This window comes from Mycteria americana, chromosome 4 (genome assembly GCF_035582795.1).
Source record: "Mycteria americana isolate JAX WOST 10 ecotype Jacksonville Zoo and Gardens chromosome 4, USCA_MyAme_1.0, whole genome shotgun sequence".
Classification (NCBI taxonomy): Eukaryota; Metazoa; Chordata; class Aves; order Ciconiiformes; family Ciconiidae; genus Mycteria; species Mycteria americana.
In genome coordinates this window covers 82,790,186-82,806,724 of record NC_134368.1, presented here as the reverse complement: position 1 = coordinate 82,806,724, position 16,539 = coordinate 82,790,186, and the positions used below count along the sequence as shown (strand labels likewise).

Below are 16,539 nucleotides of genomic sequence, written 5' to 3'. Positions count from 1 at the left end.
AAAGCCTTAAATGATTTTCCAAGAAGAATTTTAACTGCTCTTTCAGTTGAGAAGTGTACCTTCTCATGTTGGACCTTAATCAACAGATGGAATGACCACATGGTAAAGTAACTTACCTATTACAAGCCTTTGAAAAACCAAGTAGTACACATAGCTCTTATGCAGACTAAGGTTTTTTGAATATACCTGTAGAAACAAACATAAATGTTTCTTAGAAGAAGAATACATGTAAATACAGCTTAGAAGAAAGATTTTGTTTTAGTACTTTAATCTTAAATCAACTGACTTTTAAAGTACCAAGTCAACCTTGATAAGACATGGGTCAGCACTGCATGTTAAAAACTTGCATTATCAGCCACACTGATTGTATGTCTGAAGTAAAGATAATCTAGTTTGATGTGCAAGCTAAACATACAAATAGTTGAAGAAAGCCTAAGAGGTAGATACCAGAGGGGAGAAAGGCGTAAATGCTTAGAGGCAAAAAGGCAAAAGAACAATCAGCTAGCTTGTAAGAAACTGTGTGACTTAAGTGCAGTTACATGACATTGCAAACCAGAATAAAAAGAAAAAAAACAGAAGCCCTACCTGTGGATACAAGAACATGTTTTGTAAGAATGAGAGGATCATAATCTGTAACAAGCAAGCCATAGCTTAACCACAGCTGACCTAGGAAAATAAAAACAACTCTCATGGCCAAAGAATTTCAAACCGTGCTTTCTTATTTTAACCATTATGTAAACATTAATGTGCATGAGCTACCCCTTTTTAGGGATATTCTGTATTCTACAGGTATTCACTGCAGAAGAGACTTGAATCTAGTTTTATCTTTAACCCTTTAAATAAGTTACAGCTAAAATAATCCCTCCAAGTACCCAAACATTTTCTCATGCTTAAGTTGGAAATTAACTAGCCTGATGAACAACAGTAATAAAGACCCCACAACATATATACTATCAGCACAAACTGAGTTTGAGAACATGAAATCCTAACCATGGTAGCCATTTTGAAAAACTCTTGCATGTCTCATGTCTAAAGTAACACCACTTTCTCATGACTGAAGTAACTTTTGGTTGCTATAAATAAGCACTTCATTTTGCAGTCTGGTTTCACCACCAAAACACAGTATTTCTGGTACTATTTATTATGAATTAGCATATAAAAGAAATAGTTATAAAAGCAAAGTCCTTTCCCATAACATTTTGTGATTCTGCAGCAGGAAAGCCCGAGAAAGAATAAAACTTCTGTATTCCCTTCAGTCAGTAGTGACAAAATAATTTTTTAATTCAGTAGTCTTAGTGTTTGAACAATTGATTACATAGGAATACTTAATTACATTTGATAAATTCAGCAAGCATCAAATATTAGACACATGAAGCAGCAGTTACAACTCTCATACTGGAGTTACTCCAGATTTTTTTTTCCCCAGTAGTATTGAAACAGATAAAACAAACCCATACAGATGAGTTTAGGCCCCATCATGAAGGAAAATTATTTCACTTTTTTAAAATAAACACTGAATGATTCAAACATTGTAAATTCCTGTTTCTCATTTGTACCATATTATCAGAAAAAACAAGTCTACAAATAATAGTCAACACCCGCAGAGCCAGTTTCCTTCTTTTTACTTAATTAACATTAACCCTGGTTGCTCAGCACAGTACATTCATTCTCACAAATGACAATGAAAGTGTAAACTATCATGCTTAGGATTTCCTTCTTGCAGTAAAGTTAAGAAAAGCTGTGCGTAATTCAACTCTGTGTAGGTTATCTTTCTTGCTACAAAAAGGCATTCAGCAAAACGGAAGAAAAATTGCACATATGGTTCACTGTAGTTCAAGTAACAGCCACTGAGGCTGTGCTTTTCAATGGCTCTGAACCAACTTAAATACCCAAATCCCACGTAAACTACTTGTGAAGTAAGCACCTACCTTCCTCTACAATTCTGTCACATTTAATTTGAAATCCCAGAGAAGATGTACCGATACGTAACATTTTCCAAAGTGAGGCATTTTGTATTAACCAGTGCTTACAAGCTACCAAACTGAACATCACAAGGTTCACTTAAGTAGTGATGTTTCCACACAAAGTGCATGCAGCTCAACTAATCTTGTAGTTATAGAAGAGTTACTAATCCTGATTCACAGAATCAAGATAAATATTTCTTTTACTTCTTTCTGGAAAGGATGCACATAACCTGTGACCTTCACAGCTGCATTCAGTACACAGGTGCATCATTTAAACTGTACACACCTCAAATGCGCCATTGTATTGATCTAACTTGTTCACATCCCTTCCTCTGCTGGTAGAAAAGCAGAATACAGAAGCTCTGTTGCAGCAGGTGTAACCGTATATTAGGCTATGACCAAGTTATGTGTTCTGTCAATGCGTAAGTACAGGCCTACAGTTCTTAGCATACAGCCAACAAGGTCAGTGGTTAGGTACTCCTCATTAAAAAGTAGTAATAAACTACAGTATTTCTGGTTGGGTTTACTTTTTTTTTAAAATACACATTTAGCAATTCTCTTCTTGCACCCTTCCATATCTGACAGAAAATGCAATTAGTCTCTTGTATACTATCTCCAAGAGTAAGAGAGAGACTACAACTACTCCACAGATTAAGCTAAATGCCCAGCGTGGTCCCAGGTGAGTGTATATTTGGCTCACAAAAACAGGCCCAAGAATTCGTGCTCCACTTCCAGAGGCAGTTAACCATCCCATGTAGACACCCTACAGAAGACCAAAAGCTTATGTTAGTGATACAGGAATTGTCTGGCTTGCCAATAATTCCCACCAATTATCCTAACTGGAAAATTTAGAAGCATTTAAGCAATTGCTTATCCTTCTTAACTTGTTAAGATACTGAGTACTTTCTTTCCAAGAGTACTGCTCAGCTTCTGTAAGCATTAATTCGAAGGCTCCACTGAGCTACATACTCTATAGCTTTCCTCATAAAAAGGCATTCTGGCTCAAAGCATTTAGTCTCTCACAGCAAAATATAACATGGAAAAAATGAGATAAGTGGTGAAAAAGGAAGAAAATTTTTTGTTAAGCAGTAATATCAGCTTGCTATGTGTTTCACCACTGTAAAATGTCAAAAACTGGAGGTATCATAGCATTTGTAGTCTTTATATAACATACTTGGTAAGAGGAACATTATTCCGTACTGATATTCCAAATATATAATTGGTTATTACAAAAATTACTCTTTCAGAACAGTCGTGAAAGTCACAAGCTTTGGGCTTAGTTGTCCTGAAATTTTCAGGCTGTTAAGATTTGCCATAAATTGTAGTACAAGCATTGCTTTCTAATTCTTCTAGGGACTTGCCCTGGATTTTAAAAAAGATTAGAGTTCCTGGAAGCTTCTGCCCCCGTTGAAATGTACTATTATTTGGCTAATGACAAAAGGAATTTTAGCTAGATCCCTCATTCTAATAAAGAGGGTGCAAGTCCTGAAGAACAAATGAAATAAACTGTTTAGGCATCATGTTTACCTGAGGTTTTGGTCCTAGAATTTTTGAGTATAAAGTGTAGGACATGACATTACAAACTGGATAGCCCAATCCTATTAGTATGTCAGAGCTGATATACTGGGCCAGATAGATCATAGGAGTATTCAGGCACCAGGACTGTGTGACAGGGCAGCCTACGGGTTCCACTGTGTGGTTGGATGGAAGCTGCATTGCTTGCAAACTCCAGAAAGGCATGAACATTTCAGTGGAAGTTGTTCTGGGAATGGAGTTATTCTTTATTTCTGTAAAAATAAGTTATGCGTGCCATTAAGAAAAAAAACACAATAAAATGCTTTCAAAAAACATTATGATGATAGTTTAGTATGACTTGAATTATACCTTGCCACTGGATATTTGGTAGTTTTTTCCCCCAAGGCAGTAAGATGAAGAATCCAACCAAGACAATCAGTAAGCCTCCATGGAGTATGGCACGCTCACCAGTCCTATCGAACAATGAAATTACAATTAAATATATAACTTAATTAAAGCAAAATTTATGAAGGTGCTAAGGACATAGCCCATTAGTTTGTGGAAAAGATACCTGATCAAAACACCTGCAAAAAAACCTGCAAAATCACAGTAACTTAAAACCTGTTTTTCTTGTGATTCAAGGGTAAAGGACAGACAAGGAAAGGCGTTATGTTAACAGAATAAAGAACAACCACAACCACGGCTGTGTCAAAATTGGAAGTACTTCATTGTCACAGCAAACCCAAATTCATTAAGACATAAGATTTAAGTAATGCAGATTTGGCCTTGCCATAAAGCTTTTCACAATTGGCTAACAAAAGTAACAAAATTCCAATAAACTCCAAAAACTTACTTTTTAGATAGCTTTTTAACCACCATGAAAACAATAACTGATTCAATGCCAACCACACCAAGGATTATTCCATTATAAAAAACGGCTTCTTTCCTGGTCCAGGAATACATATCCATCGTCAATGGAGTAGCTATACTAAATTGACAGAACAAAAGCACATTAATTAATTAATAAAAAGCTTATTCTATACAGTCGTTTCCATATGTATATATTGTCCCAAACATCAAACACAGTGGTATAGAAGCCTTTCCTCCTGACAATCATATCAGAAAACACAGGCTAGTTATAAATTAATTCTGTCATGCATCATTTATTAAAACTAAATCCACAGGACAAAAGTCACAACTGTATTACACCAGCCACACTCTGATGCATCATTAATCTATTTCCGATAGTTCATGAAAAGATGATAGAGTTAAAGCAAAGCAAGAGTACTAGAGAGAAAAAAAAAATCAGGCCCCGTCAGTATAAAAATAATAAACACTTAATACTGTTTCAGTTTTAGCAACCAACCAGTCTCTACAAACTCAATTTTCTAAAAATAATGCAAGTAAGACAGAGACATACTGTTAAAAGAAATTTTAGCTACATTTTTAGCTCAAAAAACTTACAAAAATAAATCTTATATCCTCAAAGTATTTTATAAATTTAAAAAATGAAGTATACTTCAGTCTGAGGTAATGTTGTTATGTTTTACTTATTTTCTTACAGACAGAAAATTTGGGAGTGAATAACATACCTCTAGGTAAAAAAAGTCATGTAAAATAGTGTATTTCAGTATACAACTGCATTAACTACATCAAATAATTGTTTTAATCATTACTGAAAAAAGAGCTTCACTGGAGCTTTTGGAGCTAATCAGAATCATACTAAGAAATTACACAAAATTAAAATAAAAAGTATAGAACAAGGTACTCAAGCGAAGACAGTTTTCTCTGAAGGTTTTAGGTAGCCCAAGTTAAGCTACTTTTTAAGTGTTTAAAAAAAAAAAAAAAGTTGGGGATATGGGTTTGCATCCATTCAAAAGCTTTTACATTAACGTTTCATATACCACAAACTGTATGCTACATATTTTTAGTTATTACTGATCTTTAATTCATTACTCTATATCAGTATACATCAATTTGATTGCATATGGTTTTGGACTTCTATTTATGAAGAGTACAGTTAAGAAAATGAATGCAACAGAAAAGCTTTTACATGCACACCCAGTCTAACTACATTACATGTCTAAGTATTTTGAGATAAAAAAGACAAACTTACGTTTCAAAGACAGCAAACACAAACAAGATGACAAAGAAAAGAAAATTGATTGCTACCACAGCAACATGGTCAATGGTTCCTTCTGTGTCCTGATCCAGAACACTGCTTTCTGCAACAAAACAAAAGAATAATCTAGACTGCAAACTGAGCTTTTTTTACACCACCACAAATTACAAACAGTAATGATTTCCTTACCCTGTTAAATATTTAACATGCAGGTTGGTGGGTGGCTAGGCAGTTATATTTTGACAATCTAAGTATAATGTTTTTAAATCAAAATGGAATTGTTGAAACTTCAATTCCTCTGACAATGAGGGAAAATGATTTCCAAATTGGTTGTACCATCTGTTTTTCCACCGTAATGCTGGGACTGACAAGTCCTGAGTGACAGCAAAATAAGGAAACTTCTTTAAATTTCTTAACAATGGAAACCAAAACACTTTCTGTTCCTCTTGCAAGGTGAAAAGTACACAGTAGAATTCTCTGCACTACCATGGAGCCTTTGTTCCTCTAACTTGGGCATAGCATTTTCATACACAAAACATCCATGTGTGGTGTGCACATACAGCTCCATTTTTAAACAGAAAACTAATACAATACTGAAACTGGTAACTTCCATAGGTTTTAAAAGAGGTTTAAGATGACCTTTCATATACTTTTTATTCTTGAAGTGAAAGGGATGCTCACAATGTTTTAAAAAATTGAACTGCGTACAAAAAGGGTATATACTGAACAGAAGCTGTTGCATTGTGTGTGGTAATTACTGTACTTTAGTCTCACCAACCAAATTTACTTATACAACATACATCTTTTAATAAGATGCCGTAAGTGAAAGCTGATATGCAATAACAACATTACTCAGCATGATACAGAACAAAAGAGTATGACTGCACAGTAGAAGTTAAGGGAGATTTTTTTATGTCCATATTCACTTAATCCTGTCTCTTGGAAGAGACAGTTCCAGGCTGAAAATCTGAAAGGATCCATATAATTTTTTTTTTCTTCTTTGCTACCAGACAGCACTATGGACACATATGGACACAACATGGACATGAAGAGATTTCTGGACCAGTTAGAAAGAGACGTAGCCTATTTTCCACTTCAAGCTCCCAATGCATCAGACTTCAGAATACTTCTAAATGCTTGTATGTAATAAGAAAGTACTTCAAAATTATAATCACAGAATAAGTTTTCAAGAAAACGGGTACCTTCTTCTTCAAAATTGATACTTTTGCATTGCCGTCCCATGTCATCCACTCGATGCTCTCTAGAAATTCAGAACTGTTTTCATTAATACACATATTTATTTGATCTACTATTGAGTCAGGGTTCTATTAAAATAATTCTAAATGGCATAATCTTATATTCTAATTATTCCCAGCTCCTTTAAACATCATCTGTGTAGTCTACATTTGACTGCAATGAACACCACCATATTCAAGCAAATATTCTAGTGGGAGAATATCACATATTTGTGTGCATCTCTCCCCTCCTGTCACTGCCACCAATGCGATAATGCATAAAAATCCCCCCTTGAGATTCTTAAAAGAAAGACACAGACAGCGAGAACCCTACAGACAAGCTAACCTTATTTCTCTTTAGAGAAAAAAACACGGGCAGAAACCATCAACATTAAAAATATACCAAGGCTAAGCTAATAATCTAACAGCTCTAACTTTTTTCATCAGTTTACGCTCTAGCTGTAACATCACTATGATTAATTTACGAGCATAATGAAAAAGACATGTATGAAAGAAGGTAGAAACCCTGAAAAATAAGTAACAGTTTATAGTTTTAGCACTCCAGATTTCAGGCTTATTACTCCTCCTTCTGAGCAGCATATTATTTGTTACAAGCCACCCACTAAAATAAGGTAGAATATTTCTCTCAACTTGATTACCTGAATATGGCAAAGATGAGAATAATATTAATAAGTCCTAAGAGAGCTCCAAATAAAACCGGTGCTGTATACATGTTCAGCTGAAGATGAAGTAACTTCCAGGTTATTCCTTCTTCTCCAATAAGCGTAAAACATGTCTGAAAAACTTAAAAACATAAAAACATAATAAGAAAATCTTGAGAATCATTAAGAAAATATTAGAACACTGTCGTGGTTTAACCCCAGTTGGCAACCAAGCACCACACAGCAGCTCGCGCACCCTCCCCCCCTGGTGGGATGGAGGAAAGAATCAGGAAAAAAAAGTAAAACCGGTGGGTTGAGATAAAGACAGTTTAATAGGACAGCAGAGGAAGATATGATGATGATGATGATAATAATAAAGAATATACAAAGTAAGTGATGCACAATGCAATTGCTCACCACCGGCAGACCAACTCCCAGCCAGTCCCTGAGCAGCGATCGCTGCCCCCCAGCCAACTCCCCCAGTTTCTATACTGAGCATGATGCCATATGGTATGGAATAGCCCTTTGGCCAGTTGAGGTCAGCTGTCCTGGCTGTGCCCCCTCCCAGCTTCTTGTGCACCTGGCAGACCACAGGAAGCTGAAAAGTCCTTGACCAGTGTAAGCACTACTTAGCAACAACTAAAACATCCCTGTGTTATCAACATTATTCTCATACTAAATCCAAAACATAGCACTGTACCAGCTACTAGGAAGAAAATTAACTGTATCCCAGCTGAAACCAAGACAAACACATATAGAATAAACATATAAAACTGAATAAGCAAAGTTGTTCTAATTGCTAAGTAAAATTTAAATACTATACCTGTCAAACCTTTTACATTTTGAGAATCTTATTCTAAACAAACTGATGGATACCAGTAGGATCTCAACTAGCTGGAAAACTACTTGGTTACAGACAAATACACTGTATAAACAACAGTATGACACTTAAAGAACTGGAACTGAATTCTGAGTGTACCAATGATTAATTTTCTTGGCCATGTGCAGACAGCTGATTTACTCTTTTTCCTCTTCCTCCTACATGGAAAACCTTGATCCTGGGACTGGACTATCCCTCCTGCTAAGGGCAAGCTAGAGAGAAAAGTAGTTGTGGAGGGTTTTTTAATTAAAATTTAAATTGGTGCAGAGCAAAAGATTGTAAGATCAGGTCATTTGCTTACTACTGTTAGGAAACAGACTGAAAGTCCCTATCAAATTAGCAAAGGGAATTACCTAAACTTATACTCTAGGCAAATCACACAAAGAATGCAGGTTTTTTGTTGCTGTAGTCCCTTTAATGCTCTATCAAACAGCACTAGTAATAATCAACTGGAGAAAAAACTTCCAGCCCTAAAAATTCACCTCATTCTATTGCCATACACAGAGCACTTCAGCTCTACTAATCGGATAATCTTAACCTCCAGCTATAGAAGACAAGTAATCAGTAGAGGCTGTTTAGGACAAAATTGCTGGTCTCTCTTTACAACACAGGGCAAGTCTGACGCATTTCTCCCATGAAGCAGACAGAGTATCTCAGGAGCCACAATTACGCCTGATCTAGCAAACACCCCTTGAGCTCTTTTTTCCCTTAGCTCTCTATAATGCCTGTGCTATGTCTTAAAATTTTTGCCAATATGAAGATTTTGTGATCATCGCTAGAAGATCAGAGAGATCTGCTGGATGATGTTTCCTACAACATGTGAGGCAAGGTGAAATTTTCAGTCATTTCAGAAAGGTGGAAATGTTTGCCCGACTACAGTAATGTTAAATTCCTTTCTCCATGAAAAAAGTGCAATTGCTCATAGACTATTTACTGGGTACTGGTACAAGAGAGCATCTTGGAATTTGTTTTTCCTGCAGCCAGCAATCCAAACCAGATAGTTTTAAACTGCAATTAGAATTTCTTTGGACTAGACTATTTCATTTATATTGGCATACACAAGTATATATGAGTGGATCCCATTTATTCAATTTTGATACCACTGACAAACTGTGCCTTAAAATCCCCAACATACAGCTGCTGAGGATTCCTACTTCCAATGCCCAATCTCATCCTACAAAGTATTACAGAAGTGAGGAAAGAAGATATGCTTTACCTGGTCCTAATATGAAGCCAACTGCTTGGCAAGCACTGGTATTGGCCATGGCACTCGTTCTTTCTGTAAGAGAAGTGGCACCCGCAATATACGATCGAACTACAGCCACGTTTCCTTAAAAAAACAAGCCCAAGAAAGTGTTCATGTAAATACTAAGTTATATTCTTAAATTATCCAGTTACATTTATTTTCGTTTTTTTTTTTTTCTTATTTTGCAAGAAAATAAAACCCAGCACTCCCTCTAGTATTTATACACAACTGCACAATTACACAATTTTATTATAAACTAGTATTGGCCGACTCTTTGCTTTGTTAAGTAATAATTTATCATTCACATAATGGTAAATCTGGTACTAAAATATCATGTTAGCTATCTTACACAAGACATAGACTTTAATAATTTTCAGAAATGTAAATTCTGCTGTGGTTACCTGCTCCAAATCCCACAAGAGCACGTGCAGTCAGCATGTAGTATTTGTTGTGTGAATGAGGTACATGGACGTAGGCATAAAGACAATTAGCAGCTACTGAAATAGCAGTTGAAATAACGAGAGGTTCTCTCCTTGGCCTGTAATTGGACCACAAGCCGAACAGGGGAGAGGCAACCATTTGGCCAACGCTATATGAAGCTATAATCCAGCCCAAGAAACTCGCATCGGCTGTTGGATCAATCTGCAGAAACAAATTAAGTAATTCTATCGGTAAAGTATTATCGTTTTTATAATATCAACAAAAACATTTTTAAATCAGGACCTGAAATACCTAAGACTCTGCACTGTCATTCTGATGGTCTATAGCACTACGCAATGCAGTGTCAAGCCTAAGCTATCGCTAACCAAGTTAGTGTGTCTGCATGGCATTGTGTGGTGTTTAATACAAATACACCATTCTGGGTCTCAGAAGCGGCTGTTTTCACATACTACTTTGTCTGGGGCAATAAAACGTGGCTAACTGTCTCCAGCAATGCACCAAACCAATAAAAAGTGCTTTGCTTCTGAGACTGGAAATGGCTCACAGCAAACTTAAATAGTTTTCATGCAGCACTGCTGATGTTACAGGCTATAGACATAACTTAAGCAGTACGGTAGACAGTCTACATGCCAGGAGCAAGGAGTCACTTAAGTCTTCTCTACACATGCCTCAGTCTGTCCTGATTTACAAGGCTGATGATGCATTTTCTTTTCTTCTCCAAGAATTCAGCACAAGCCTCAATTTTAACAATACCTCTAGGACCCTGCCTGGGATATGTTCTTCCAAATTTGCATTTGAAACTGCCTCTACAATTCCAGGAGCAGTAAAATCCTAGCACAGATTGAATTAAAGTTTTAGAGACCTTTTATGCCACTTTTAACAAGAATGCAACAAAGAGGTAAAAAAACCCAAACAAACTAAAAAACCACTATCCAGGAACACAGGCAATTCCCTGTTAAGAATATCAAGAGGATCTACGTGCAGCAATCTGACATTTACAGAGCAACTTCTACCTTCAGCTTCCTTCTTTTTTTTTTTTTTTTCCCAAAATGCTGACAAGCCTTGTGTATTACGTTTTAACACTACAAATGCATTCAGGTAAAGAGATTTTTATTGATTCACTGTCCAAGAAAACAGTGAAATTATACTGGAAAACCAAACATTTCTGGATTATGATGTACTTTTATCAATTCAGGAAATCAACTGACAGATTTTACATGAAATAATGAAAGCTACCTAAGTGGATGGCAAAATAAAAGTCAATTATAACCACACACTTCCCTTTACTGTTTCTTTTCCTAAATAAAATGCCAAGTTTTGTACTACATACTTTCTGAGCAGTTTTCTGTTCTTATTATATAAGTATATTATATTGTATCTTATAATAAAAAAAAAAAACCAAAACATATTTACAAACCTTTTGGAGATATGGCCACACAGACATAACTACAATTGAGAAACCTGCAATGCAGTAAAAACATAGCTGAAGTTACTTTATTTGCCATGTTTATCAGTAATTCGCTTTACTGAAACAGTTATTACAGGTTCATTCTTCTGCTCCTAAGTGTATTACAGTCTAAAACTGTGCATAAGTCTGTCACCTGAAAAAGCTGTGTATTATGTGCTTGTTTTAAGGAGTGATAATTCCTCCTAACAGGAGGAACTATTTTTAAAAGCGCATTTTACAGGTGCGCATGTTATCCTTGTGGGATAACAGGTATACAGCAAACAAAAAAACTCCTATGAAGAGAATACTGATGCACCAAGCAGACTGCAATGGGATTTTTCCTCCCAATGGAAAGACAACAAGGTCCTCAGAGTAAAAAGAATTTCTTGAGGTATCGACATATTTGTATTCATTTATCAAAGAAATTTTAATTCATCAAATTAAAAAAAAAATCACTGAAGAATCCTATGGTTTTCAAAATCATTTCTAGGCCCACGGGAAATCACCAGAAGCCAAAAGTCAACAGAAGTCTTGTTTCCAGCGGCAGTTATTTAGGAATGAAACAGCAATTTGTTCTGCAGTGAAGATGCAAAATCCTGTAGGAGAAAACAAGCTCTCATACACATTTTGAAATAGATAACATATATTCCCACAAAGATCTCACCTGTTAAGAACTCGGCATTATTTCTATTTTCATTCCCCAGAAGTTTCACTTTGGATGACAAAAATGTGACCTTTGTTTTGTTTGGTTCTCAGCTATAACCTTACTCTGCCACTACGTTTTACCCCGAACTATTACAAAGCCATAAAACAAAGATTTAAGTAATATGTCATTTAGTCTCAAAACAGAGTATTATTTATCTTATTAAATGTAACTTTGTTTGATTTGCTAGTCATATCTTTTTTGAAGAATCAGAGAATGCACCTTTTTGAGGTTATAAAAGAACAGTAGCATTAAAGGAGCTACGTAGTTGAAATCTAGAAAACCCTGTAATTTTCAACCCCAAATATATTCATTAAGCAAATAACATTGAAATCCACCTGTGTTTACTCACCTACACTGCTGAGAAACATAGTAAGATACATAATCCAGATGGATCGCCACCTGCTCTTATAATGCTCTTGTGTTTCCACAACATTCCTGTTTTTGAACCAAAAGTCAAGACAGAAAGAAATCATTATCAGATTCTCTTCTAGCTGTTCCCACAGGACGTTGAAAACGTTTTTTTGCAAACCTCTCAATATAATCGTGTAAATCGTTATGCAGGAATGGACTTCCACACAGCAGAGAATACAAAGAATTTATTTTAGAAGCAACCTAATTTTTCACTGAAAAATACTACACCGACAAATCAAAAAACTAATAGAAATGCTATCACGTACCATTGCATTCAAATGTTACACAAAGAAATCTTTACGTAGAGAAGTCTTCAATTCTGCAATCTCTTTGTATAGACACTTTGGTGCATCACAGATATCATGTAAAGGCTTTATGAAATGCATATTAAACCGTAAAACCATAGACATCTTCTCAGAACTGTGACTTTAAAGCAAAAAACCCCCAAACCTGAACAACTATTGATTAGGCTAAAAGGTATGGCCAGTCTATTCTTACCATGAGAAAATAACTATACAATGTAAAAGATGTGTGTAAAAGATATATTGCTGAAGATTGTAAGGGCTCAAAAAAAAATTAAAATAGAAGTTACAAATTTTTTGAGCAGTAAGTTATTTTTCTAAAATTCACAAGCACCTTCTGAGACGTGCTTTTTCAGAAGCGAGAACATTTCAGGGTTCTTCAATTCTTTTGGTTTTGAAGTATTCTAAGCAAAATAATCTCTGTCCAAAAGATGCACACCTATGTTATATGTGCCTGAACATAGTTTATAAACATTATTTACATAGGTCATACATAGACTTAGGCATATGTGCAATTTTAAAGCTAATACAGCTATTCCACAGCATGATTTGTACATTTATTTCCTCAGAAATGTTTACACCTGTGAAGTGTCTTGGTTCAATTACATTTTAACCACATAAGCAATGTTTCTAAATGTACTTTGTAATCTTATTGCCCATCACACATAAGTCAGTCAAACTCTTGTATATGCTATGCATATGCTATGTTTGGTTACTTTCAAGATTTTAGTTAAATCAAGCGGTATGCTTCAAGCGTGAGAACACTTCAGCAAAGACGGCAGCCATCCCTACATATTCAAGATACTGTTGTTTTCCTGACAGAAGGAAAAAAACAAGTGATCAACTGCTGCCCACACAAGAAGAGTGCTACTAAATACCTAGACTTCAGCACTACGATAACCGATTTTTATGCTTTTTAGGAACTTCCCAAGCGAGTGCGTTTGTTTTTTTACAGAAGGAACCAGCCCCCGCCGGGGCAGCGGCCCCTGCCGCACGCCGCTCCCGAGGCCGGGGCAGGCTGAAGAGCCGCCGCCGGTCCGAGACCCCGGGAGGGCGCAAATCCAGGCTACCAGAGCGCTTGGGGAAGGCGGCTCGGTCTGTGTCCCCCCGGCCGGCTCCCGAGGCGGGCAGCTTCCCTCAAGCTTGGGCTTTCCTTGCGGGGTAAAGCACCCACGGAGGGGGGAGACGGACTCGTCACCCACGGGTGGTTTCTCTAGTGACTCGTGGGGGTGTCGCCTCAACCCCCCGGAGCAGGGAGGGACGGGAGGCGCCTGTTGGCGCAGCTCCCCTCCGCCCGCGGCACACGGAGTCGCCTCGCCGCCTCAGGAAGGAGGGGCGCGGGAAGGAACAAGCCCCTACCTGCTCTCCTCCTCCTCCTCCGCCTCTCCGGGACTCAGCAAAGGCTCCTGCCCCTCAGCTGCCCCCTCCGGACTGGAGACCGCGGCCGCCATACCCAGCCGCGGCCGCTTCCGAGCCCCGTAGTGCCGGGATCCACCCCCGGCTCCTCCCGGCCGCCCTTCGCGCCCGCCGCCGCTGCCGCCAGAGGGCGCGCGCGCCGCCCTGGCGCCTCCGCCGCTGGTGGGCGCTGCCGGCCGCGCGCGAGGGCCGCGGCCGCCGTCAACCGCCGCGCAGCCAGCCGCGCGCCAGAGACGGCGGGCGGGGCGGGAAGCGCTGATCACGTGCACGGGGCGGGGCCAGCGGCCTCCCGCCCGTCTCCGCTGAGAGCCTGCATACGTGCGCGTGCCCGCCTGCGGGTGAGGCCGGCGCCCGCCCCGCCCTTCTCCCTCCTCCTCCTCCTCCCCACCTGCCCATGTGGTGCCCCAGCGCCGGCAGCGCCGGGCCGTCGGGTGAGAGTGACCTTCGCGAGGTGGACGGGAGGGAAGGGAAGGGAAGGGAAGGGAAGGAGGGGCCGCCCGCCAGTCAGTCAGCCTGGGGAACGACGGTTGGTCTCCGTGCGGCTCTCAGCTGAGGGCGAGGAGGAGCTGTGCCCCGCTGGGGCTTTTCTCTCCCGGCTGTGGCCAGCCCTGGACAGTGCTGCGGGCACGTCCCCGCCGCCGGCTGAGGCGGTCTCGCCCCGCGGCGGGCTACCGGCCCCTGTCCTGGCGCTGGGAGACGGACTCGATGTCCGGTGGGCCGCTGGGGGCTGAGGGGGCGCGGGCGTCCGGGTCCCCGCCGCGCCTCGGGGCGTTAACGGGCCGTTGGGCGCCTCCCACCTCCCCCCGCCCCTTCCCGCGGCCGCTCAGGGGAGTGCCTGGTCCCGCTCGGGGCGGGCCGAGGGCTCGGCGGCCTGAGGGGCTTTCCGCAAGCCGCCGGTGAGATTGCGGGGGCCACCTGCAGCCTCGGGTGGGCAGGGCACCGTCTGTTGAGCCCTGTACTTCGGACCGGTAAATGTTCGGGTTAGGCTCCCATCCGCTGATAACGAAATGCAGAGCGAGTGGAGGAAAGGCAGGTAGGCAGCGGCAGGGAGCTGCGCGGCGGTCGGTGTAACGCTTCTGGCTTAGGCCGCTTTGTTTATCTGCAGGCTCAGCTGTATCCCATCGTGTGAAATGGTTGTGGGGCTTGTTTCTGACTTGTCGCCGTGACTTCGTTGTGATTTTTGGGTTTTTTAAGCAGTCTTTCTTCTGTTGGGGGGAAAAGAAAAAAAAAAAGCATGACCTGACATTAGTTGGAAGAGAGATTTTTAAAAAAAGTAATAGGGCAGGGAAGTTAAGGACTCAGCCTTCTAAAATAGATATACCTTCTTGGCTTTTTCAGGTTGACTTCTTGGTGGGAGCTGTTTCATATTCATGTATAGAAGCAGTAGTCTGGGCCTTTGATAAAGTCTTTATGTACTTTCCAGTGGTGTTTTTTTTGGTAGCTAAAGCTGCATGCACTGGATAAAAAGGAATAGCTGACCTTTTATGTGTTGGATTTTGAATGAATTTTTGTGTCTGTTTCTATGAAATAAGTGTACACACCAAAAATCTATAGTTAATATGTAGTATGAGGGTTCTGGAAGCAAAGAAAAACACTCTTCCTACAGCAAGAGCCTAGTTATAATTTATCCCTAAGTTTCCTTGTTGTCGTCTCTGCAACATACTATTTTAGAATGTAGGGGTTTTTTTAGTGGATCACTTTTTAATGTGCCTTTGTATTTGTTACAATTTCTATTCACAACTTACAATTATGTAAAGCTTACCGTGTTAGCAATATACTCATTGAATATTCATAACACAAGTACTGTTTCTTGGGTTACTATGCAGCATCTTTATCAGGTCACTGCTTCCAGCTGACGTGTCTTACAAAGGGATCATGATGTGATGTGTATGGTACCAAGTGGTGGAAATCCAGTCATGTTCCAAAACAAGCTGCTGTGATTCTTTTCTCAAGTTGAAACTCTCACTGCTAAAATACACTCTTTACTTCTACTGTGAAGTTGTAAAACTTCAGCCTCCAACAGTTGGATTGCCTTTTCTGACAGCAAAAGTATTGGTAATTGTCTTTCCATGTAGACATTGATGGGCAATGACTGAAGCGTGTCCTACCCTTTGTTACTAAGATAAACAAAATGGAATGACCCCTATTTTATCTCAGTGATATTTCTGAGAAGTTCTATACAACATACTTAA

At 39.3% G+C, this 16,539-nt stretch overlaps 1 protein-coding gene across 1 annotated transcript; it reads right to left on the bottom strand.

Annotated features, from left to right (window-relative positions):
• Window positions 1-1,196: 1,196 nt before the first annotated feature.
• Window positions 1,197-14,625, bottom strand: MFSD8 (major facilitator superfamily domain containing 8). Its single transcript, XM_075501100.1, has 12 exons — window positions 14,291-14,625; window positions 12,568-12,653; window positions 11,483-11,526; window positions 10,026-10,266; window positions 9,595-9,708; window positions 7,496-7,640; window positions 6,804-6,862; window positions 5,596-5,704; window positions 4,333-4,467; window positions 3,849-3,952; window positions 3,492-3,751; window positions 1,197-2,727 (listed from the first exon to the last, which is right to left on the bottom strand). Exons 1-12 carry the CDS (start codon window positions 14,380-14,382, stop codon window positions 2,512-2,514), a joined length of 1,605 nt encoding a protein of 534 aa, XP_075357215.1. The 5' UTR covers window positions 14,383-14,625; the 3' UTR covers window positions 1,197-2,511.
• Window positions 14,626-16,539: the final 1,914 nt, after the last annotated feature.

Coding starts and splice junctions, on each gene's coding strand:
- MFSD8 (XM_075501100.1), bottom strand. CDS start 14,382: ATGGCGGCCGCGGTCTCCAGTCCGGAGGGGGCAGCTGAGGGGCAGGAG. Junction 10,267..11,482: donor TGTGGCCATATCTCCAAAAG/GTTTGTAAATAT, acceptor TTGTTTCTGCAG/ATTGATCCAACAGCCGATGC. Junction 5,705..6,803: donor TATCAATTTTGAAGAAGAAG/GTACCCGTTTTC, acceptor GTTTTGTTGCAG/AAAGCAGTGTTCTGGATCAG.